Source organism: Strigops habroptila, chromosome 5 (genome assembly GCF_004027225.2).
Source record: "Strigops habroptila isolate Jane chromosome 5, bStrHab1.2.pri, whole genome shotgun sequence".
Taxonomy (NCBI): Eukaryota; Metazoa; Chordata; class Aves; order Psittaciformes; family Psittacidae; genus Strigops; species Strigops habroptila.
Window position 1 is genome coordinate 15,024,700 of NC_044281.2, and position 18,123 is coordinate 15,042,822.

General features: G+C 43.6%; 1 protein-coding gene across 13 annotated transcripts in view; it reads right to left on the bottom strand.

Annotated features, from left to right (window-relative positions):
• The window catches only part of ABI2 (abl interactor 2), an 85,378-nt gene that overhangs the window by 59,878 nt on the left and 7,377 nt on the right, over positions 1 to 18,123 (bottom strand). For 8 of the 13 annotated variants that reach the window (XM_030488001.1, XM_030487997.1, XM_030487994.2 and 5 more), the window contains exon 1: positions 8,312 to 8,428. The exons of 1 other annotated variant lie outside the window; for it this stretch is intronic. In XM_030488001.1, coding sequence (XP_030343861.1) covers positions 8,312 to 8,428 — 117 coding nt within the window. Of the gene's footprint in view, positions 1 to 8,311; positions 8,637 to 18,123 lie in introns of those variants that run through there. 4 more of the 13 variants (XM_030487993.2, XM_030487999.1, XM_032919965.1 and 1 more) reach the window with 3 other exon arrangements.

Below are 18,123 nucleotides of genomic sequence, written 5' to 3' on the forward strand. Positions count from 1 at the left end.
AGAATTTATGAACTTAATTTTGAATACAAGTTTTCAAATCTACAAAAAACAGTCTTTTTTGGGATGGTCCAGCAGGCAGCCCATTCAATCTCAACACTTCAACACTAGCCTGTCAGGGCAGGCTTTCATAAATCTCAATCAGAATGCCTCTTAGTATTCCTGCACCCAGCACAAAATTTAGAGCCACTGTCAGAGCCACCCAGCTGGTAATGCACTGGACAGAGAAAATTGCTATCTGTCCTTCTTTACTGAAAAGACTTGGGCAGTCTTCTGAAACCCTTGATACCATCCATGAAACTTTAAACACTGACAAGCAAGTAAATATGTTTTTCTTATTCTACGTAGCTATGATAGAAAGATTTCCTTTACCTCCAAAATCCAAATTTAAATCACTTTCTTCTCCTTCCTTGAAACCAGTGAACCTATTTATATTAACACTAAACGACAAAATCTCACAGAAATTCTTGCAAGGTTAAGCAAGAAAGTTAGTCTTTTACCAAAAGTTAGTCTTTTACCAAAAAGAATAATAGAAATTAATATCTGCTTTCTTACAATGTTTATCAACATCCCAATAATTTGCCCATAAAACATTTCTCATAAAATATCAAAAATCATTATCATCATCTTGCTTTATTATTTATTTCCATGTCATACAAGTTCATCATATGACAGTCATGCAAACACTAAAGAACAGTAGCTCACAATGTAGGAAATAGCTCTTCTGAAGCTCATCTATTTATTCATGTAAATATATATTTGAAAATTGAAAAGAATTAAAATCTATTTAATGATGGCATTCAAGTTGAAATAAGCATCTTCAAACAAAAGCATCTCAGGCCCCCCTAAAATCTGTTACTAGTATCAGCTGAAATAGCAATTTAATAGCCATTATCTGCTCTTCTAAGACTACAGTTTTAAAAACCTGATATTATCTACAGTATAAATCAGCTTTGACAAAAGAGCAAACAGCTCAGAAATAGATAAAAGACCCCAAAGTTATTCCCAAGAATTTTGACAGAGTTCATAAAAATTAAGCAGTAAATTCACAACAAAGTTACAAAATACTCTAACAAAGACATTCACATATATCTAGAAGAGTTTTTAACTTTAACAAAAATTACTACATTTATAAGTTCAGCACTAAACTAGCTTTGGCTATGTGCATAACCAACACACAGGCTACCCGAACCAAGTAATATTTGTTCCTCACCCCACAATTAAGTGAGCATAAAAAAACTTCACTACAGTAACACTAAGCAAATAACAATAAAACAAGCACTTATATTTCAAACTGAAAGACCACTAAGAATAGATATTACAATTACATCTACTGGGAAATAAGCTGCAAGAAAAGTGAATAGCATGTGGAGTCCATAGTTCAGAGCCTATCACTATAAATTTGGCAGAGCAACTTGTTCATTGCACCTGCAAGCCAGAAGATTAAGGTTTCTCACTGAAAAAGGCACAACTCATTTGAAAGAACATATTAGTCAAGAAAACTTCACTTCAAGAAAAAATTGCCAACCTAACCTGAGAGAACCCTGGAAAGAGGAAACGCACCTAAATTCAGGATGTTGTGATTACATGCTTCATCTCCTGACATGTAGTTTTGCTTCATAAAGTATGAGTAGTCCAATGTCTAAAGTTTCAGGTACAGGTATCCAACAAAATTTACAAAACTTAGATCGCTAAGCAAGAGGTTAATTTCAGGTGCACAATTAAGCATGAAAACACAGTATTTGAAAACAAAATCCAAGATAAATGGGCCAGGAGACTCTAGACATAGACTTTACTGAAAATTTGTTGCAAAACATGGTACTTAAATGTATTTTTCAATAAAATATTGTGCTGAACGTAACAGAGTAAGATATCACTTGCTTAAAGCACTGACTGGAGAAGCACTTGTCTTACATGGTGCACCACGGTGGTAAACCACTTCCTGCCTTAAAACCTACAGCACTAAACCACAAAGATTAATGACTGCAAATGCAAGTAAAATATGAGCAACAGACAATAAATTTTAGAGAGCTTATTGACTGTAGGATGCAGAAGCTTGCTACTTGGAATTACAATTCTTGATCAATATAATTCAATAACCACAATCTGAAAATAAACTGTAGAAGAGAACAACCAGAATACCACTTGTAACTAACAGTTAGGGTCACAACTCTTACTTTGTATTAGCTACTTGCATATTTACAGACTGTATTTTTGCACCTATACAATACAGTATTACCACCAGCAACTCCCATTACCACTAATAAAATGGCTTATGCTATTTCCACATCCACTCAACACAGAATCAGTCTCACTCTTCCTGAACTCCAGGTTGAACTTGTAACACTATAAATGCATTAAATTAGTTTTCCTAGCAAAACACAGCACAGTTAATGCAAAGGAAAAGTAGACTGGCTGAGTGACAAATACTTTACCAACTTTGCCAACTATATTGACTCACTTGAAAGGAAACAGACAAGATGGTCCTATACCTACATTATTCTCACTAAACCTACCAAACTAACAACAAGCTCATTGTAAACCTTGAGTAGAGAGAAACATGCAATAATTATCAGTGCAACCATCTAATATAGTTACAACTCCAACAGGCATATATAGTGACTGAACTACTATCACAGAATTTTATTTCAGAAAATTTGAATCAAAGACACATAAACAACACGCTTTCAAGAACTTTTTTCCTATATTTATTGTAAATATCGAAAACATTTGGTGTCACTGGAGCAGTTCTTGAAGAACTGCAGCCTGTGGGAAGGACCCATGTTGGAACACTTCGTGAAGGACTGTGTCCCATTGGGGGGAACCCACACTGGAGCAGGGAAAAGTGTGAGGACGAAGGAGCATCAGAGACAGTGTGTTATGAACTGACTGCAAGCCCCGTTCCCCATCCCTCTGCACCACTTGGTAGCAGGAGTTAAAAGAGTTGGGAATGAAGGAGTGAAGTTGAGCTTGGGAGAATGGAGGGCTGGGGGGGAAGGTGGTTTTAGTTTTGGTTTCTCACTATCCTACTCTATTTCTAATTGGCAATAAATCAAATTAACATTCCCCAAGTCGAGTCTGTTTTGTCCATGGCGGTAATTGGTGTGTGATGTCCCTGTCCTTCTCCTGACCTACAAGTTGGGTTTTTTTTTTCCTTACTTTCTCCTGTTCTGTTGACAACTGAGAGTGAGAGTGCGGCTTCGTGGGCACCTCACAGATAGTCAAGGTTAACCCACCACTGCATACTACTTCAATCTAAAAATCACACACTTTTTCTGATGTCTTACCATAGCCTGGCAGGCCAGATTTTCCTATGTATTCAGTCACTGCATTGAGCAGTAAGATACTACAGCATACTGTCCATGTATCCATTTCCACTGTTTTACTAGTTTCCTAGTATTTTTAAAGAGTTTCAACTTGTCAGCATCTTCTTGAAGTGCTGGTCTAATATTCACTGGAGCTAATTCATATCCGCTTTCATGCGTGAAGAACAAGTGTTCCATCAATGCTAAGCTTAATCACCTCTTCACCAAAGCTGAATTATAAAAGAAACAAGTTTAAGGAACAGAAAGGTTGAAAACAACTCTTCTCTGATACTCACATTTCTGATGGTTAAATAAATTTTACAAATCTCAGTTGCCTTTGTTAAGGTGATACACACCTTCAGAAAAGAGAATAGAGATTATTACTAAAGCTCTAACCACCACGTTACTATTTATAAAGGATCACCATTTTTGCAATTTAAAACCGGTATGCTAATTCTAGCATTCTTCTCTTATTCAACCTACTGCAAGATGCTTCCAAATCTACAGCTACTTGGTCTAAGTGAAATTAACAGATATGTGGAAACCAACTATGAAACTCATCAATCTATGGACTGTAGTAAAATTACTGAGAAACAAGTAGTTTTCACCTATACATCTGTTTAAATTAAAATAAAGCTATCTGCAGGAGGTGAAAGCAGGTACTTCTAATAACCAGAAGCTTGCAATATTAAGAACAGGAATAAAAATCCATGCCCATCCCTCCACTCACAAACAACAGAAGGCTGTTTCCGAATATAAAAAACAATACAGTCATGGCAACCTGAAGACTATGAAGAGAGGAAAATCAGAAGCTCACTCTCCCTTTTCAGTCTCTAGAGCTGACAAGTAAAGCACAATAATCTTGAAAAGCTAAGAAATACAGAGCCTTTTAGAAGAATCTGGATGCCACTGTACACGGAAATCCCACGCTCCTTCTGAAAGCTGAGCAAGGCACAGAGGATTGGCCTTTCACTCAATTCTCCATGCTAACTTTGATAATGGGACTTCCCTCACCCAAATCTGCTGCTGCTAGATACTTTCTGGCTGAAATCCCTCTATCTGGTAATTTTTTCTGATGCTTTCAACAAAGAGTTAACAGACAGAAGCATTCAGTTACTCTAGAAAGCTCCATGCACTGCACAAAATGACAAGCTGATTTTTTTTAGAAGAGCGATGATCATGAGGAACAAACAAAAGATTATTCTAGAATAGACTTAACAGGACAGCCTCAAAGAAACTGGACAGGTGAAGACAATGTTCGGAATTGATGTCAGTATACCAGTAATTCGCATAATTGCTTGGTCTTGTTACACCATCACAAGTTAAAATTTTCTTTAGGATACTCCTGAACAAAAGTAATGCAGGAATATGAAAACTTCGTAAACACAGCACACTGTCCAGCATAACTATTCTCTGCTTTTTATGAAAGACCCAGATACATCAATGCAGACTGCAAATATGTTTTCGTATAGTATCAAGTACATCAGATAATATATTCCAGAGAATTACTCTGTTGCACAGTTTAGACTGAGACTGAACTTGGTAACAAAGGACAAGGCACTAGTACATCAAGCATTGAATAGGCAGAATAAAATTTAACCCATGACTGACATTGTGCCAGATACCACAAAAACATCCTCCTAAACAAAAACATGTATCGTCCCCTTCTCTTTAAGAAGCCAAAACATGACATAGGAATAACTTCACGATTTCTCCAAGTTATTAGAAGAATAAGCCCTTCTGGTCAAGAAAAGTTATGTGATTTCTGTAGTAACACAAGCAGATTAAAGTGAGCAACTTACACAGTTATGCTTAAAAACTATATTATTATTATTATATAAAGTAGACTCATAATCACAGAAAAAATATTAAACTAATTGCTGTAGTATTCAAATTTATACTTAAATTTTCTTCTATCAATTTATTTTCCTATTTAATGGAAGAGTATCTCTTGAAAAACAGATCACCTTACTAGGTAACTGATTGATTAGAGGGTTGAGAAACCAAATTACTCAGTGGGAAAATTTAAAAAGAACAGCCACTGATAAAGAAAAATGAATGAAAAACCTCTTTTTGACCAAACAGTAACTTTTTTACTTTCACTGCTGCAGGCTCATTTATTATTTGCTGTATTTCCTGTGATTTTCCACAAAATTTTAAGCTGACATGCTCTGATATACTTACTGTATCACAGACTCAAGGGGAGAATAACAATTTATGTAATATTCCCTGTTGCTACAGTAATTGAGCTAAGCATCAATTATAATTTGCATAAACACTGCCAAAAATTTAAAGAACCGATTTTCCACTTCTTAAGCACAAGTCAAATGAGTTGCAGTTGCCACAACTCTACTATTATGAACTAGCAACTTCCACATGTAAGAGATCACAACTGACTATTTTGAAGCAGCTATGATATTACTAATGGGGGGGGAGAAGAGAAAGATACATTCACCTTAGCACTGAAATTAAAATTCTCTATTAAACTGACCTATGCGTCCACTGACTTTTGCAACAATTTCTGTATTTGACAATAAAATCTCAAAGCACCAACTGACACAGAAAGAAAAGGGGGTGGCTTGTCTACAGACAAATACAGGCCAATGTAATGTCTACATCAATGGCCCCATCACCACACTGCCTACCATCCTGCAGATCAAGTTCAGGTCTAAGTCACTTTCTGAGCCTCCTCTAGGAGATCGGAAGAATATCCACAACAAAACCTCCTGTCAACAATAAAACACCAAAGGATTACAGTAGAATTAGCCCATCTTTACTACATGACTTTCTGGACAATTACTCTTCCACAAACTTCCAAGAAATCACATGCCTATCGTTCACCATAAAATCCAAGGCTACTATTTTGAACGTAATTTGGATTTAATTGGACATAAGAGCTTTGGGATAATAACCATTATTATAACCAAAATCACCAGTATCCAACTAATCAATAGTTATATTCCCACATACAGCTTTGTATACAGATCCTGTGCAGGAGTTTATGTAGTTCTGGCACTGTTAAGGCGAGGTGGGTACACAGACAGATTTGTTGCTAGGACACTCGCATCACTAAATCCAGAATCCCCTCACGCTGGACCTCTTCTCTACAATAATTTCACTCTATGATCTCTCAGCCAATTCCAAAGGCTGGAGCCTATCGCCTCGCTGATGTCCTCCATTCGCTACTTGTTTAAAATTTAAACATGTCCATGCTGTGACCCATACTGCACCTTGCAGTCAACACTCACAATACAATTTTGTTCTTTCATTCTCACCTCCCCCTTCAAGCTCTCTGTCATCACAATGCTTGGATAAATTGCCAACAGTCAGGGCATTGCTGTGCAGTGGCCAGAATCCATCAGGCTGACCAAGAGTGCCTCATTCTTTTCCTTCACTCACCATCTGTCTGTATCCATCTCCTATTATCTTAGGCTGTCCTTATGGACTGTATGCTGTCTGCGGTAATAACCACCTCTTTTCGTTCTCTATTTGTACAAAACTGCACGGAGTCCTCTATATTTTTAATTAAAACAATACAAGTGAGCTGTTCAATACTGATTTTATAAACTTCGGTTCATACAAAGAAGAAGAAAAAGAAGGTCAGAGAAAGAACAAAAAAAAAAATCCAACCCAAACTACACCCACTTCTTCCTATCTGGTTGTACCTCCCAAGACTCCTCTTTCCTATTCCAGAAAAAAATCAGTTTCCCAGTTTTCAAAAAAGCATAAATCTAAATACATGTATGTCAGGTTATGGCTGTAAGAAAGCATTTCAATATATTCCTCTTCAAGAACGTAAGCCACACCACCTCAACATAGGACAAGTTATTACATAATAAAATACATCCCTAATTTCATTATCATTGACATGTTTTGTAAATGACTCAAAATATGCAAAGTCTTCTCTCTATAGGACAGTTGGTCATTCAACAATTGAAAAGAAACCAAGCTGTTTTTACAGGGGCATTTTAAGTATTCTCTGTCACTGGTTAAACATTCTCTCCCATCTTCACTGACAGAACAACCTCGCCACAGATCTCATCCCTACCTGCCTTCTGGAAACACACAAGCACTCTCCACTTATGAGATTGAAAGCAAAAATAAGACTGGGACCCTTTGTACTTCACGCTGACACCATGAACCCATGTCCCACTCCTTTCTTTCCTACACGCTCTGACCCTTCTTAGGGGGTCTTGTTTTGAGTGGAACGCTTTCATTTAGCCCTACAATCACTGTGAAAGGAAACTGACAATATTTTGCTTCTCTTCTTAGTAAAAAGAGAAAGAAAGAAAAAAAAAAGAAATCAAAGTCCAGCCATCAACCTGGCTTCAGAGTGGTCATCACACAAACCACTCGCTGCGGTCACAACTTGGGCTTGATCTTCTCCCTAATTCTGTATCATCCCTACTACATCATGCCTTCATCCTGCACCTACCACTTGGTAGCTGCCCTTCCTAATACCGCAGCCCTGCTTGGGAAGGCAAACATAAACTGACAGGTATATCCCAATTAAAACACATGTCAATGTGCTCTAAATTAACAAGCAAAAAAGCTATATTTACAGGAGTCCAGTATCTCCTCGGTTTATTACATCACCTCCGCGCTGCAAGCAAAGGAGAGCGGAAAGTGGGAAGGGAACGAAAAAGAGCGACGGAGACAAGATCCGAAATAAATATTCAACACGCTCACAAAGTGGAAGGCATTTGGAAATCAATTACATCTCTAAATGCCTCGTCACGCTGGGGTAGTTCATGCTGGAGATGAACCAACTCTCCCTGTCCCAAGGCTGCCGCACTCGGTGCCACCGGCCCGCCGCCCTCCCATCGCCAAGGGGACGGGGGTGGCAGGACCCCGGCTCCGGCGGCAGCCCCACCGCACGCACCGGGATAGAGGACGCGACCCGTGACCACCCCCCGCCGACCGGGGCCGCCTCAGCGCCGCGGGGCCGGTGACCGTTAGGCGGGGACGGCGACCGTTATGCTGCGCGCGCCCCGCCTCGCCCGCCGCACCTGGATGTAGTTGGTCTCGCAGTACTCGGCCACCCGCTCCAGGTTCGTGTAGCTGTCGAACAGGGCCCGGCGCCCCCCCGGGATCTCCTCCTCCAGCAGCATCTGCAGCTCCGCCATCTTCACATCCTCTCAGACCGTCCGTCTGTCCGTCCGTCCCTCTGTCCGCCCTACCTCTCCTCCCTCCGCGCCGCAAACCCACCCCACCCCCCCCACCTCCCACCCCACGGCGTTACCCGCCAGCCCGGGCCCGGCCTCGCGCCGCGGGCAGGGAGCGCGCGCGCGCGCCAGACCCCCACCGCGGCGGTGGGCGGGGCGCGGCGAGGAGACACCTCCTGCGCATGCGCCCGCCTCCCACCAGCGGCCCCCCCCCCCCAAGCCCTTCTCTCCGCTCCCCCCCCCCTCCCCCAGCGCGCCCACTTCCGGCCCGGCGGAGGGCCGCGGGTGATATCCGGGAGCGGGCGGCAGCAGCGCGGGCAGGAGTCCGTCTCCTTCACCGCGGACACCTTCTACAAGAAGGCGCGATCTCTGCGCTGTTGGGGGTTTCTCTTGGGGGGCTGCTTTAACAGCCGTTCGCAGGTGGGGGGGCCGGACCGGTCCCCGGAACCATAGAATCATGGAATAGTTTGGGTTGGAAGGGACCCGCAAAGGTCACTTAGTGCAGCCCCCCTGCGATGAGCAGGGACATCCTTGATCAAGTTACTCAGAACCACATCCAGCCTGGCCTTGAGTGTCCCCAGGGATGGTGCATCCACCACCTCCCTGGGCAGCCTGTGCCAGTGTTTCACCGCCCTCACTGTAAAGAATTTCTTCCTCACGTCCAGCCTCTCTTAGTTTAAAACCATCACCTCTCACCCTATCGCAACAGGCCCTGCTAAAAAGTCTCTCCCCATCTTTCTTACAGGCCCCTTTTAAGAACAGAAAGGCCACAATAAAGTCTCCCCAGAGTCTTCAACGTGGAGAAGCTCTCTCTTCCTTTCTTCATAGCAGAGGTGCTCCAGCCCTCTGGCCATTGGAATCTTGCCCTACAGCCTGCAGTGAGTGTCATCCTGAGCTGTTGCTCCGGGGGTGTCCCCCAGTACTGGAGCTGGCTCCAGCAATAGCACTAGTCCGAGGGGCCAACACCAAATAATAACATGTACTTCCATTTTAGGAAGGCTTGGGGTTTGGGGGGGGGATTCCTCATTTTGCACTAATTTATTCAGTGGCAGCTTGCTAGCAGCACTCTTTCCAGAGCATCAGTCTACCACCACATAAATTGATATCCCTGGAAGCTTTGTCTTCAATACAATGTGAGCTAGGATCAGACCCTCATGCTTTTAGTGTAGCTGCTGCTCAGCTCTTCTGCTGAGCAGAGGAAGAACAAAATGTTTCTTTTGTGCGGATTCTGTCTGAAAAGCTGCTATTGTACAGAGGCAAGAGGAAGGGTAAATTCTCGGCTGCCAAGTAGTCAGCTTTTCAGCTTTAACAGAGAAAAGCGTATTAATGAAGGGTCAGCAGAAACAGAGGAAGGACGGCCTCGTGGCTGAAGCACAACACTGAAGCCATGAGTTAGGAGGTCTGTTTGGTCAGTTCCTGGCTTTAACACAGACTTCCTTTATGTCCCAGGCAAGTCACTCAGTATCTCTACAATTGTGATGAAAATGCCCACCCTTAGAGGAATGTGGAAGGCTTTCCCACTGAATTCCTTCACCTGAACCCAAAAAGTAGCCTTTCCCCTCCCCCAGGAAAAAGAAAAGGCAATCAGCCCTCTCAGCAGAAGTGTCCCAGCTTTCTCTAGGGGAGCTCATTTGTCTCTTTGAAATGAATTGCAGCTGTGATTACTTGCCTCATGTTCCCATGAGGCTCCAGAGCTTCTGCTGCCTCTGTAGTGCAGCCCTGTGTTATGTGACATCCCTTACATACTCTGATACAACAGCCTGATATTTTCCCAGCCTCTCTGTTACAGACAATTCCGTGGTAGTCACCAGCTAGAGAAGATCCAGTGGTGCAGTCCTTGTACACCAACCTGGTACTGTACCAACAGTTGTTCTCATGCCTTGAAAGCTGTTGCAAAGGCATCCAGGTAGACAGGCCTGATTGCCACGTGACTTCCAGAATTACAAGCAGATTGTAAACGCCTCCTGGGGTCATGCAATCAACATCATCTTCAGGCCAGTCCTTGTTAAGTTTCATCCCTGAAAAATGAGATAGAAATCCCTGTCCTAAGGGGTGTCTGCCTGGAGATATTTCCTCCTAGCTTGCTTAGTTCTCCCATGTGAAGGATGAGTCAGGCACAGTGTTCATTATACTGCTTTAAAAACCCTCATGTTTCTCCCATTTTTAAATATGGGCTAAAATTCACAACTTCAACTACTTGCCTGTGTGGTTTTTTTCTACAGGCAGTTGAATTGCAAAGAGTAATTCATATTTTCCATCTGCAGTAGACAATCTCACAAGAAGTCTTGAGAATCACAAAACACCCTGCTAGAGACCCCCCGCCATGACATCTGTGGGGAAGAGAGGGGTGACTGCTCAAGAGCACCCATACCCTATCACTCGGTACCCACGCTCCAGCACAGGGTTGTGCTAGCGTGGTGTCACGTTGCCTGCATCTCTCCACAGCAGATGCTAGCACTCCCTGCCCTAAAACAAGGACTAAAGAAGTGAGTGTCATGCAGGCTCGCTCTTGGTACCCTGTACCCCAAAAGTTTAAAAACCACGAGTTCTACATCCAGAATTACTAATTGTGCAGTAATTAAAGAATAAATCCTGGTTGTCAGCTCCCCTGCTGGTGATTAATGTGCATTTTGAGAGAGCTGATCTGAGCCTTCGCTGCAAGTGCTCCAGGAAGAAAAGCTAACCAAATCAACTCACACAGGGCTGCTGCAGGTGTGGAGCTCCATTCTTGTCCCACACCTCCAAGCAGCAGCCATGGCCAGGCCTGCACCTCACCCTCGGGCCTGCAGCTGATGAGTAACACCTTCACACTTTGGTAATGGACCCCACACTCCCTCCTCCACAGTAGCTTCAGCTTGGGCTCTGCTCCTCACATCTGCTGCTGCTGCAGCTCCAGGGGTTGTTCATGCCCACGCTCCCACCACTCTTCATTTCTGTGCCAAGCTGGGGGAAGGCTGAGGCTGCCTTCTCTCTTCATTCATTTGCTTTTCAGGTGTGAAGTCAAGCTGTCATTTGGCAGCTCCCCAGAAAACCTGCATGATCTTTCCTTTGGCAAAAGGAGAAAGCTGTCAAGATGTAACGAGGGAGGTTCTCTAAAGATGCTGTTAGGAGTTTTAACTTGGATTAGCAGCACCAGACTGTAGGGAGGGGGAACTGTTAATTGTTTCATCTTCTCTCTGTGCTTTTGGGTGCCATCAGAGCCTGCTTTCAGTGGAAACCTGTGAGAGCCCATCTGCTCTCAGATCTGCACCCAGCATCAGCAAACCTTCTTGCACAGCTCCCACCTGTGGCTCAGGCACCTCTTGACCTCTCAGTGGCCCTGTCGGTGTTTTTTCTGGGTGTAAGAAAAAGCAACATATGCACACAGCTGTTCATCAGAGTAGCTGGACCAACCCGCCCGTGTAATTAGGTGCTAGTTATCACCACATGTTTATATTTTAATAGGGTACTCATTTGTGGATTAAAATTTAGGTATGAAGAGCCCTCCTGTCAGAATAATGGCCATCCTATAATCCTCTGTATGCATACCAAAAATAATTGAAAATTATGTTTAAATTAGACCAACTGAATCCAACTACCAGTTCCCTAAATTTACATTAATGACTTCCCATCTGCCCAGTGATGTGCGAAACTAATTTTAAGTTTTTATACTCCCTCAGCCCTAATTACAGTATTAGATGCTTAAATTTTTCCAACTTTTTTTTAAATCCTTTTGTGTGAGATTTCACCTTGGATCTCTGAGACTGGGAAGCAAATGTATTTTCCACCTAAAGGTGCTGTTTACAGTCACTGGGAAGTAGAAATGCAATCATCTAGCTGGAGACACCAAACTGGAGGTCAAGATCCAAAAACACAGGGACCACTGTTCTTCCAAGTTCTCTCACATGTGTTAGGGTTTTACCTCTGCCAGTCACCCAAGGGAGTCCCCTGCTCACAAAGACTTGCATAGACAAGCCAATCCCTTTGGTGTGTGCAGTCTTGTAGCTGGGCACTTTGTGTGTGTGTCCCACATACCACAGTTTGAATTACCAATTCTTAATTAGAGAAAAGTAATACTAGGGTAGCTCAAAAGCCACCTGTTTTTGGCACAACAGTAAGAAATCGTAATCAATTTTCTTTGCTATATGAAAAACTGAACAGTACAATTACCACATCAGGGTGTGTGAGTAAACATCCTGTTTAGATAGGTGACCAGGTCAGGTCTCTGACAGATCCTGCTACAGGTTTTCAGTTCACTTATGTAAGTAACTCTGCTCTAGTTTCACGAGGTTCCCATTTCTGAGCATTTCCACACACACCCCTTTTTTTTTTCTTTTCACATTTTGTAGATGGTAGAAACAAAAGCTGAAAATCCCCGTGCTTGCTGCATCACATGGAGCTGAGCAGATTCGCGGCTGAGGAAAAGTCAAAGGTCTCTGATACCACCACACAAACTTATGGTCATGTGTACTGACCATATACATAGGTCCATGCCCTTTAGCTGGCAGGAAACACTTACTGGAGGGATGGGAGAGGGAGAGAAAATTGGGCAATTTAAGAAAATAGTCTGTAACCGAAGTATGTACCTTTACCCTCTCAACAAAGACATAACCATGCCATCCTGCTCGCTTCACATAGTGTCTGGATCTGCCTCCGGCTGGATGGCAAGTCTTTGCCATATAATCCAATGCACCTGAAGCAAACAGCAGCTAATTTAACTCCCACAGCTATTCTAGAATGCCGGGGTGGTCTCTCAGCACAGAATGTAGCTTCTATGCATCCAGTGCTGCAACAAATGGTGTCAGGATTCCAAGGCATCTTAAAGGATCAACCTCCAGTCCTCACTGTAAACCAGAATGAAAACCCCACACAGCCTGCAGCTGCACATTTTCCTCCTGCTTCCTCGGGCATTCAGCAATTTGCTGGGCAATCAAGAATATAACCACAGATTACCTCTCTGCTTATGAGAAACTGCAGCTGGATAAAACACTTGCTGCATAAAGGGTGGGACGAGTGACCTGCGGGGTAGTTTGTATCTCCTGGAAGTGTTTGCCCTAACGTTGCTATTTCAGTACTGACAACTCAGATGGAGGCAGTGCATGATTGACACCTGATGGCCAACAGCACCTCCAGAGAGGGACAGGGCATGTTACAGAGATTCATACTGTTCTAGAACATGTCTCATTCCAAATACCAAGTCTTTTTCCTAGGAATTCAAGTTTTCTCTTGAACTTTTATTTCATCACAGCACTGTGTGAGGACAGAGCCAGTACAAGGGGAGAAAGTCTCCAAGGAAGGAAGAGGTCAAACTAAATAGGAAAAATAATGATCTCTTTCTAACATTTCAGACTTTAAAAGAAAACAGGCAACAAATGGTCTCAAAGAGAAGCCAGCACAAAGCATAGTTGCTCATCAGTTTCCTTCCAAGGGTTCAAACAACAAAGCACTCCGGGAGAGGGGGAGGAAAGAACTGCTCTAACTTGTTTTTCCTTCCTGCCAGCGTTCCTTCTCAAAGATGCAAACCCAGACCAACCGCCAAGTCCTTTCCCACCCTGTCCTGACCCTGTGACATCCCCCAGGTAAGGTCTGATATGGCTGCTGGGGAGACAGACCCTAAAGTGTAGACAGTGGAGTTAATGCTCCAGCACAGCACATGGCAAAATTAATCTTCTCTCAACTACTGATTCCAGCTCACTACAGACTGGAGCAGATGTTACTGGTCTGCTTACGGTTTCTTCACATTTGCAAGTTTGCTCTGCAGCTGCAACAGTTAGAACCATTCTCTGAGGTCTTTGTTTCTTCCTGTATGAAATTAAATAATTCCAGGAACTTGCCCCCTGGAGCTTTTTTAATCCTGTCCTATTTGTAATCATGCTTTTACCACACAAACCTTCAAAAAGGTTTTTATGGCCTTGAATATTCTTAGGAGCCACCAAACAAATGTGTGTTGTTCCTAGAATTAGCATAACTCCATTGCATGTGAAGGATAATAAATCACGTCTGTGAAGTCATCTTTCTGCCTTCCATCACACATCTGGTCAAGTGATTCTCTTTCACAAGGCTGCGAAGGCAGCTCCTCTTTAGAATCATAGAATCAACTAGGCTGGAAAATACCTTTAAGATCATCAAGTCCAACCATTACCCCAGGACTGCCAAGGCCATCACTAAACCATGTCACTGGGGGCCTCATCTACATGGTTTTTGAACACTTCCAGGGATAGTGATTCCCCCACTTCCCTGGGCAGCCCGTTCCAATGCCTGATGACTCTGTGAAGAAACTTTCCCTAATATCCAATCTAAACCTCCCCTGGTGCAGCTTGAGACCGTTACCTCTTGTCCTATCACTTGTTACTCGGGAGAAGAGACCGACCCCCACCTCACTACAACCTCCTTTCAGGTAGTTGTAGAGAGCGATAAGGTCCCCCCTGAGCCTTCTCTTCTCCAAACTAAACACCCTCAGTTCCCTCAGCCGTTCCTCATAAGACTTGTGCTCCAGACCCTTCACTTGTTGCCCTTCTGTGGACCCGCTCCAGCACCTCAATGTCTCTCTTGTAGTGAGGGGCGCAGAACTGAACACAGGATTCGAGGTGCGGCCTCACCAGTGCCCAGTACAGGGGAATAATTGCTGCCCTGGCCCTGCTGGCTATGCTATTGCTGACACAGGCCAGGATGCCATTGGCCTTCTTGGCTGCCTGAACACAAGCTGGCTTATGTTCAGCTCCATCAACCAGTACCCCCAGGTCCTTTTCCGCCAAGCTGCTTTCAAGCCACTCTGCCCCAAGCCTGTAGCGTTGCATGGGGTTGTTGTGGCCCAAATGCAGGACCCGGCACTTTGCCTTGTTGCCTTGCCTCATACCACTGGCCACAGCCCATCGATCCAGCCTGTCCAGATCCCTCTGCAGAGCCTCCCTATCCTCCAGCAGATCAACACTCCCAGCCACCTTGGTGTCATCTGCAAATTTACTGGGGGTGCACTCGATCCCCTCATCCAGATCATCAACAAAGATATTAAAAAACACTGTCCCTAACACCGAGCCTTGAGGGACACCACTAGTGATCAGTCACCAACTAGATATGACACCATTCACCACCACTCTTTGGGCTCTGCTGTGCAGCCAGTTTCCAACTCATCAAACAATACACCTATCCAGGCCATGAGCAGCCAATTTCTTGAGGAGAAATTTTTTCACAGCTTCTGTTCACTATCACAGTCTGCATTGCTCTCTGTCCCCTAACTGCTTTGTCCTCCTGCTTGACTAACACACGGGAGCATTTCAGCCCTTTCTCTCACCCACAGTCATTTCTGACAGCATGGTAACAGCACAAATCAAAACGATGCAGTACTGCCTAACAGGAGATGGAGACCGATGGCTCCCCATCAGTCATAGCAGCTTCACCCACCTCAGCCCGAATCTGGTTTGACAGAATATTTATGCACAGAAGGCAGCCAGGCCTCCCTGCACTGTCTCCTCTGAGAGGGAGCTTAAAGGACTCATTTATTTCAAAGGCAAATACATCTCTGAATCATATGAGTGAGCTTTTAGCAGGAAAGAGTTAGAGCCTAAGGTGAACCACCCTGCTACAAACTAATCGAAGTCACAGCCTCAGCACCCTGGAATTTAAGACAGGACCCAAATGACTGACATGTGTCAGCACATGAAGTTTGATCCATCTCATACAGGTGTAAGAATTAAGGGTTTTTTTTTTCCATCTTAGTCTCTTTAGGACTGGGTTTTCCAGAGAACACAATGGAGCGAGGTGTTCACACCCCTGAATTCAAATGGGGTAGGGTAACCTATTTTGCAGATGCCAACCTTAGCTAACAAGCTTCTAGTGAGTTGGGGCTGAGATGGGTGTGCAGCTGGGGTGTACAGCAGCTTGTGACACTGGTTTCAAGAGCCCGTGCCAGACTGCTGCTTCCCCAACTAGGGAATGGGATTGCTGCAGGAGACATCCCTAGCACGAGGCCAGAGGTGAATGGGTGGAAGGCCACAGGTTGGTCACCCTTCACATGATGGAGTCTGGGGTTGAGCCACTGAGAGATAAATAAAGCTGAGCTCTGCTGTTCAAAGTAATCATACAAGTCTGTGTAGATCCCTGACCGCACACAGAGATTTATCTGAATCAGGAACACCAAGGCAATTCATCCCCTCTGAACAGCCTCACTCCCTGCTCTGTGTGCTCACTACCCATGGGGCTCAGCTATACATTAATTCCCCTCCTTCCCTCTCTGCACTTTACTGCAGCATGCATTCGCTAAATATAATTTGACAGCTTAACTTTCTCAGGTCCACAGCTTCAACACGCATGCGTTGCTTCTCTGTGCCAGCAGCTCTATTTTACAAGCTAAGCCACAATCTCCCTCCCAGCTCTTCTTGCATGAAGAATGAGCACATCCTCGTGTCCTCTCCCTTTTCACACCCATCGCTGTTGTTGGAAGGGGCCCGCGGAGCCATTTGCGGTAGCACATCTCTCAAAAATCTAGCAGCCTCAGAGCCACACAACCAAGAGTTAACTGTGCTAGTGGTTTCGCAAATACTAGCTGCCCTCAGCTCTAATCAGTTTGTCCACTTCCACTAGTCCCAGTTTTGGCTTAATTCTAAGGCTCTTTGAAGCCATAATTCCTGTATAATTTCATTGTGTAAGGGGGCTCTCACACCAAAGTGGTACCTTCCTACTCTTCAGTAACTTTCTGCCTCACTAAGTTCAAAAAGTGCCATGTTCCTCCAATGTGCACTTACTGAAATGTCATTGAAATCTGCCTTCTAGTTGTATTACCTGACCTATTGCACACCAAATCTCAAGGGCCTGTTTCTCATTCCAGAAAAATCTGGTCCTTGTCAGTATACGTGACACCCCAACCAAAGGGTTCATCTATCCACTTGCTAGCTGTACTCCTTGATTCAGAAATCCATAGCTCATTAGCGTATTGAGTGTTGTTTGAGTATATACACAGCTAGGATAGAGATTATTTCAGGGCACAGACTGGCTATCATCTCTAATATGTAGGAAGAGGAGCAGAGAAGCAAACATATACAGCTGGTGTACTTTTGCTCCTCTACTGCCAATCTGATTTTTCAAGCTGTTTCTATACAAAAGGAAAAAGCAGAATGGAGAAATCCTTATCTTAAAAAAATGCCTGGGAGCTCAATGAGTTCAGCAGCTCTCAGGATAAAATACCTGCAGTAGCCTTCCTCCTCCACTGCCTCCTCAGGAACCAGCAATATTTCTCACAGCTTTCCATTAACTACTTTTATTATCCGAACGTCTGCCCACATGAGTAATTGAGTGAGTCACATCAGCAAAAGACTTGGTGGAGTTTTATGAGGAGGCTGCACTGTAAAATTTCTTAAAATCACAGTTTAATTTACACAATGAGGATTTTTAGCTGTGGTGACAATTTCAAGACCAGTGCTGCAGTAGTGGGAGAAAGAAACACAGAGGTGATAAAGATTTCCAGTTCTTGAAGGTAATTGAGAAAATGTGATTGCTCAGCTCAGTTTACCACACTGGAACAGTACAGCTATAAAATAAATAAAGGCTAATGCAGGATGTATGTTGGCAGTATTTTTACCTTTACTATGTGAAAGTCACTATCATCATCAAGCTTCCTCAAGCACAAAAGAGGTTCACTATGAACTATATATAGCAACTGGCCCTAGCTAATTATCACTGCT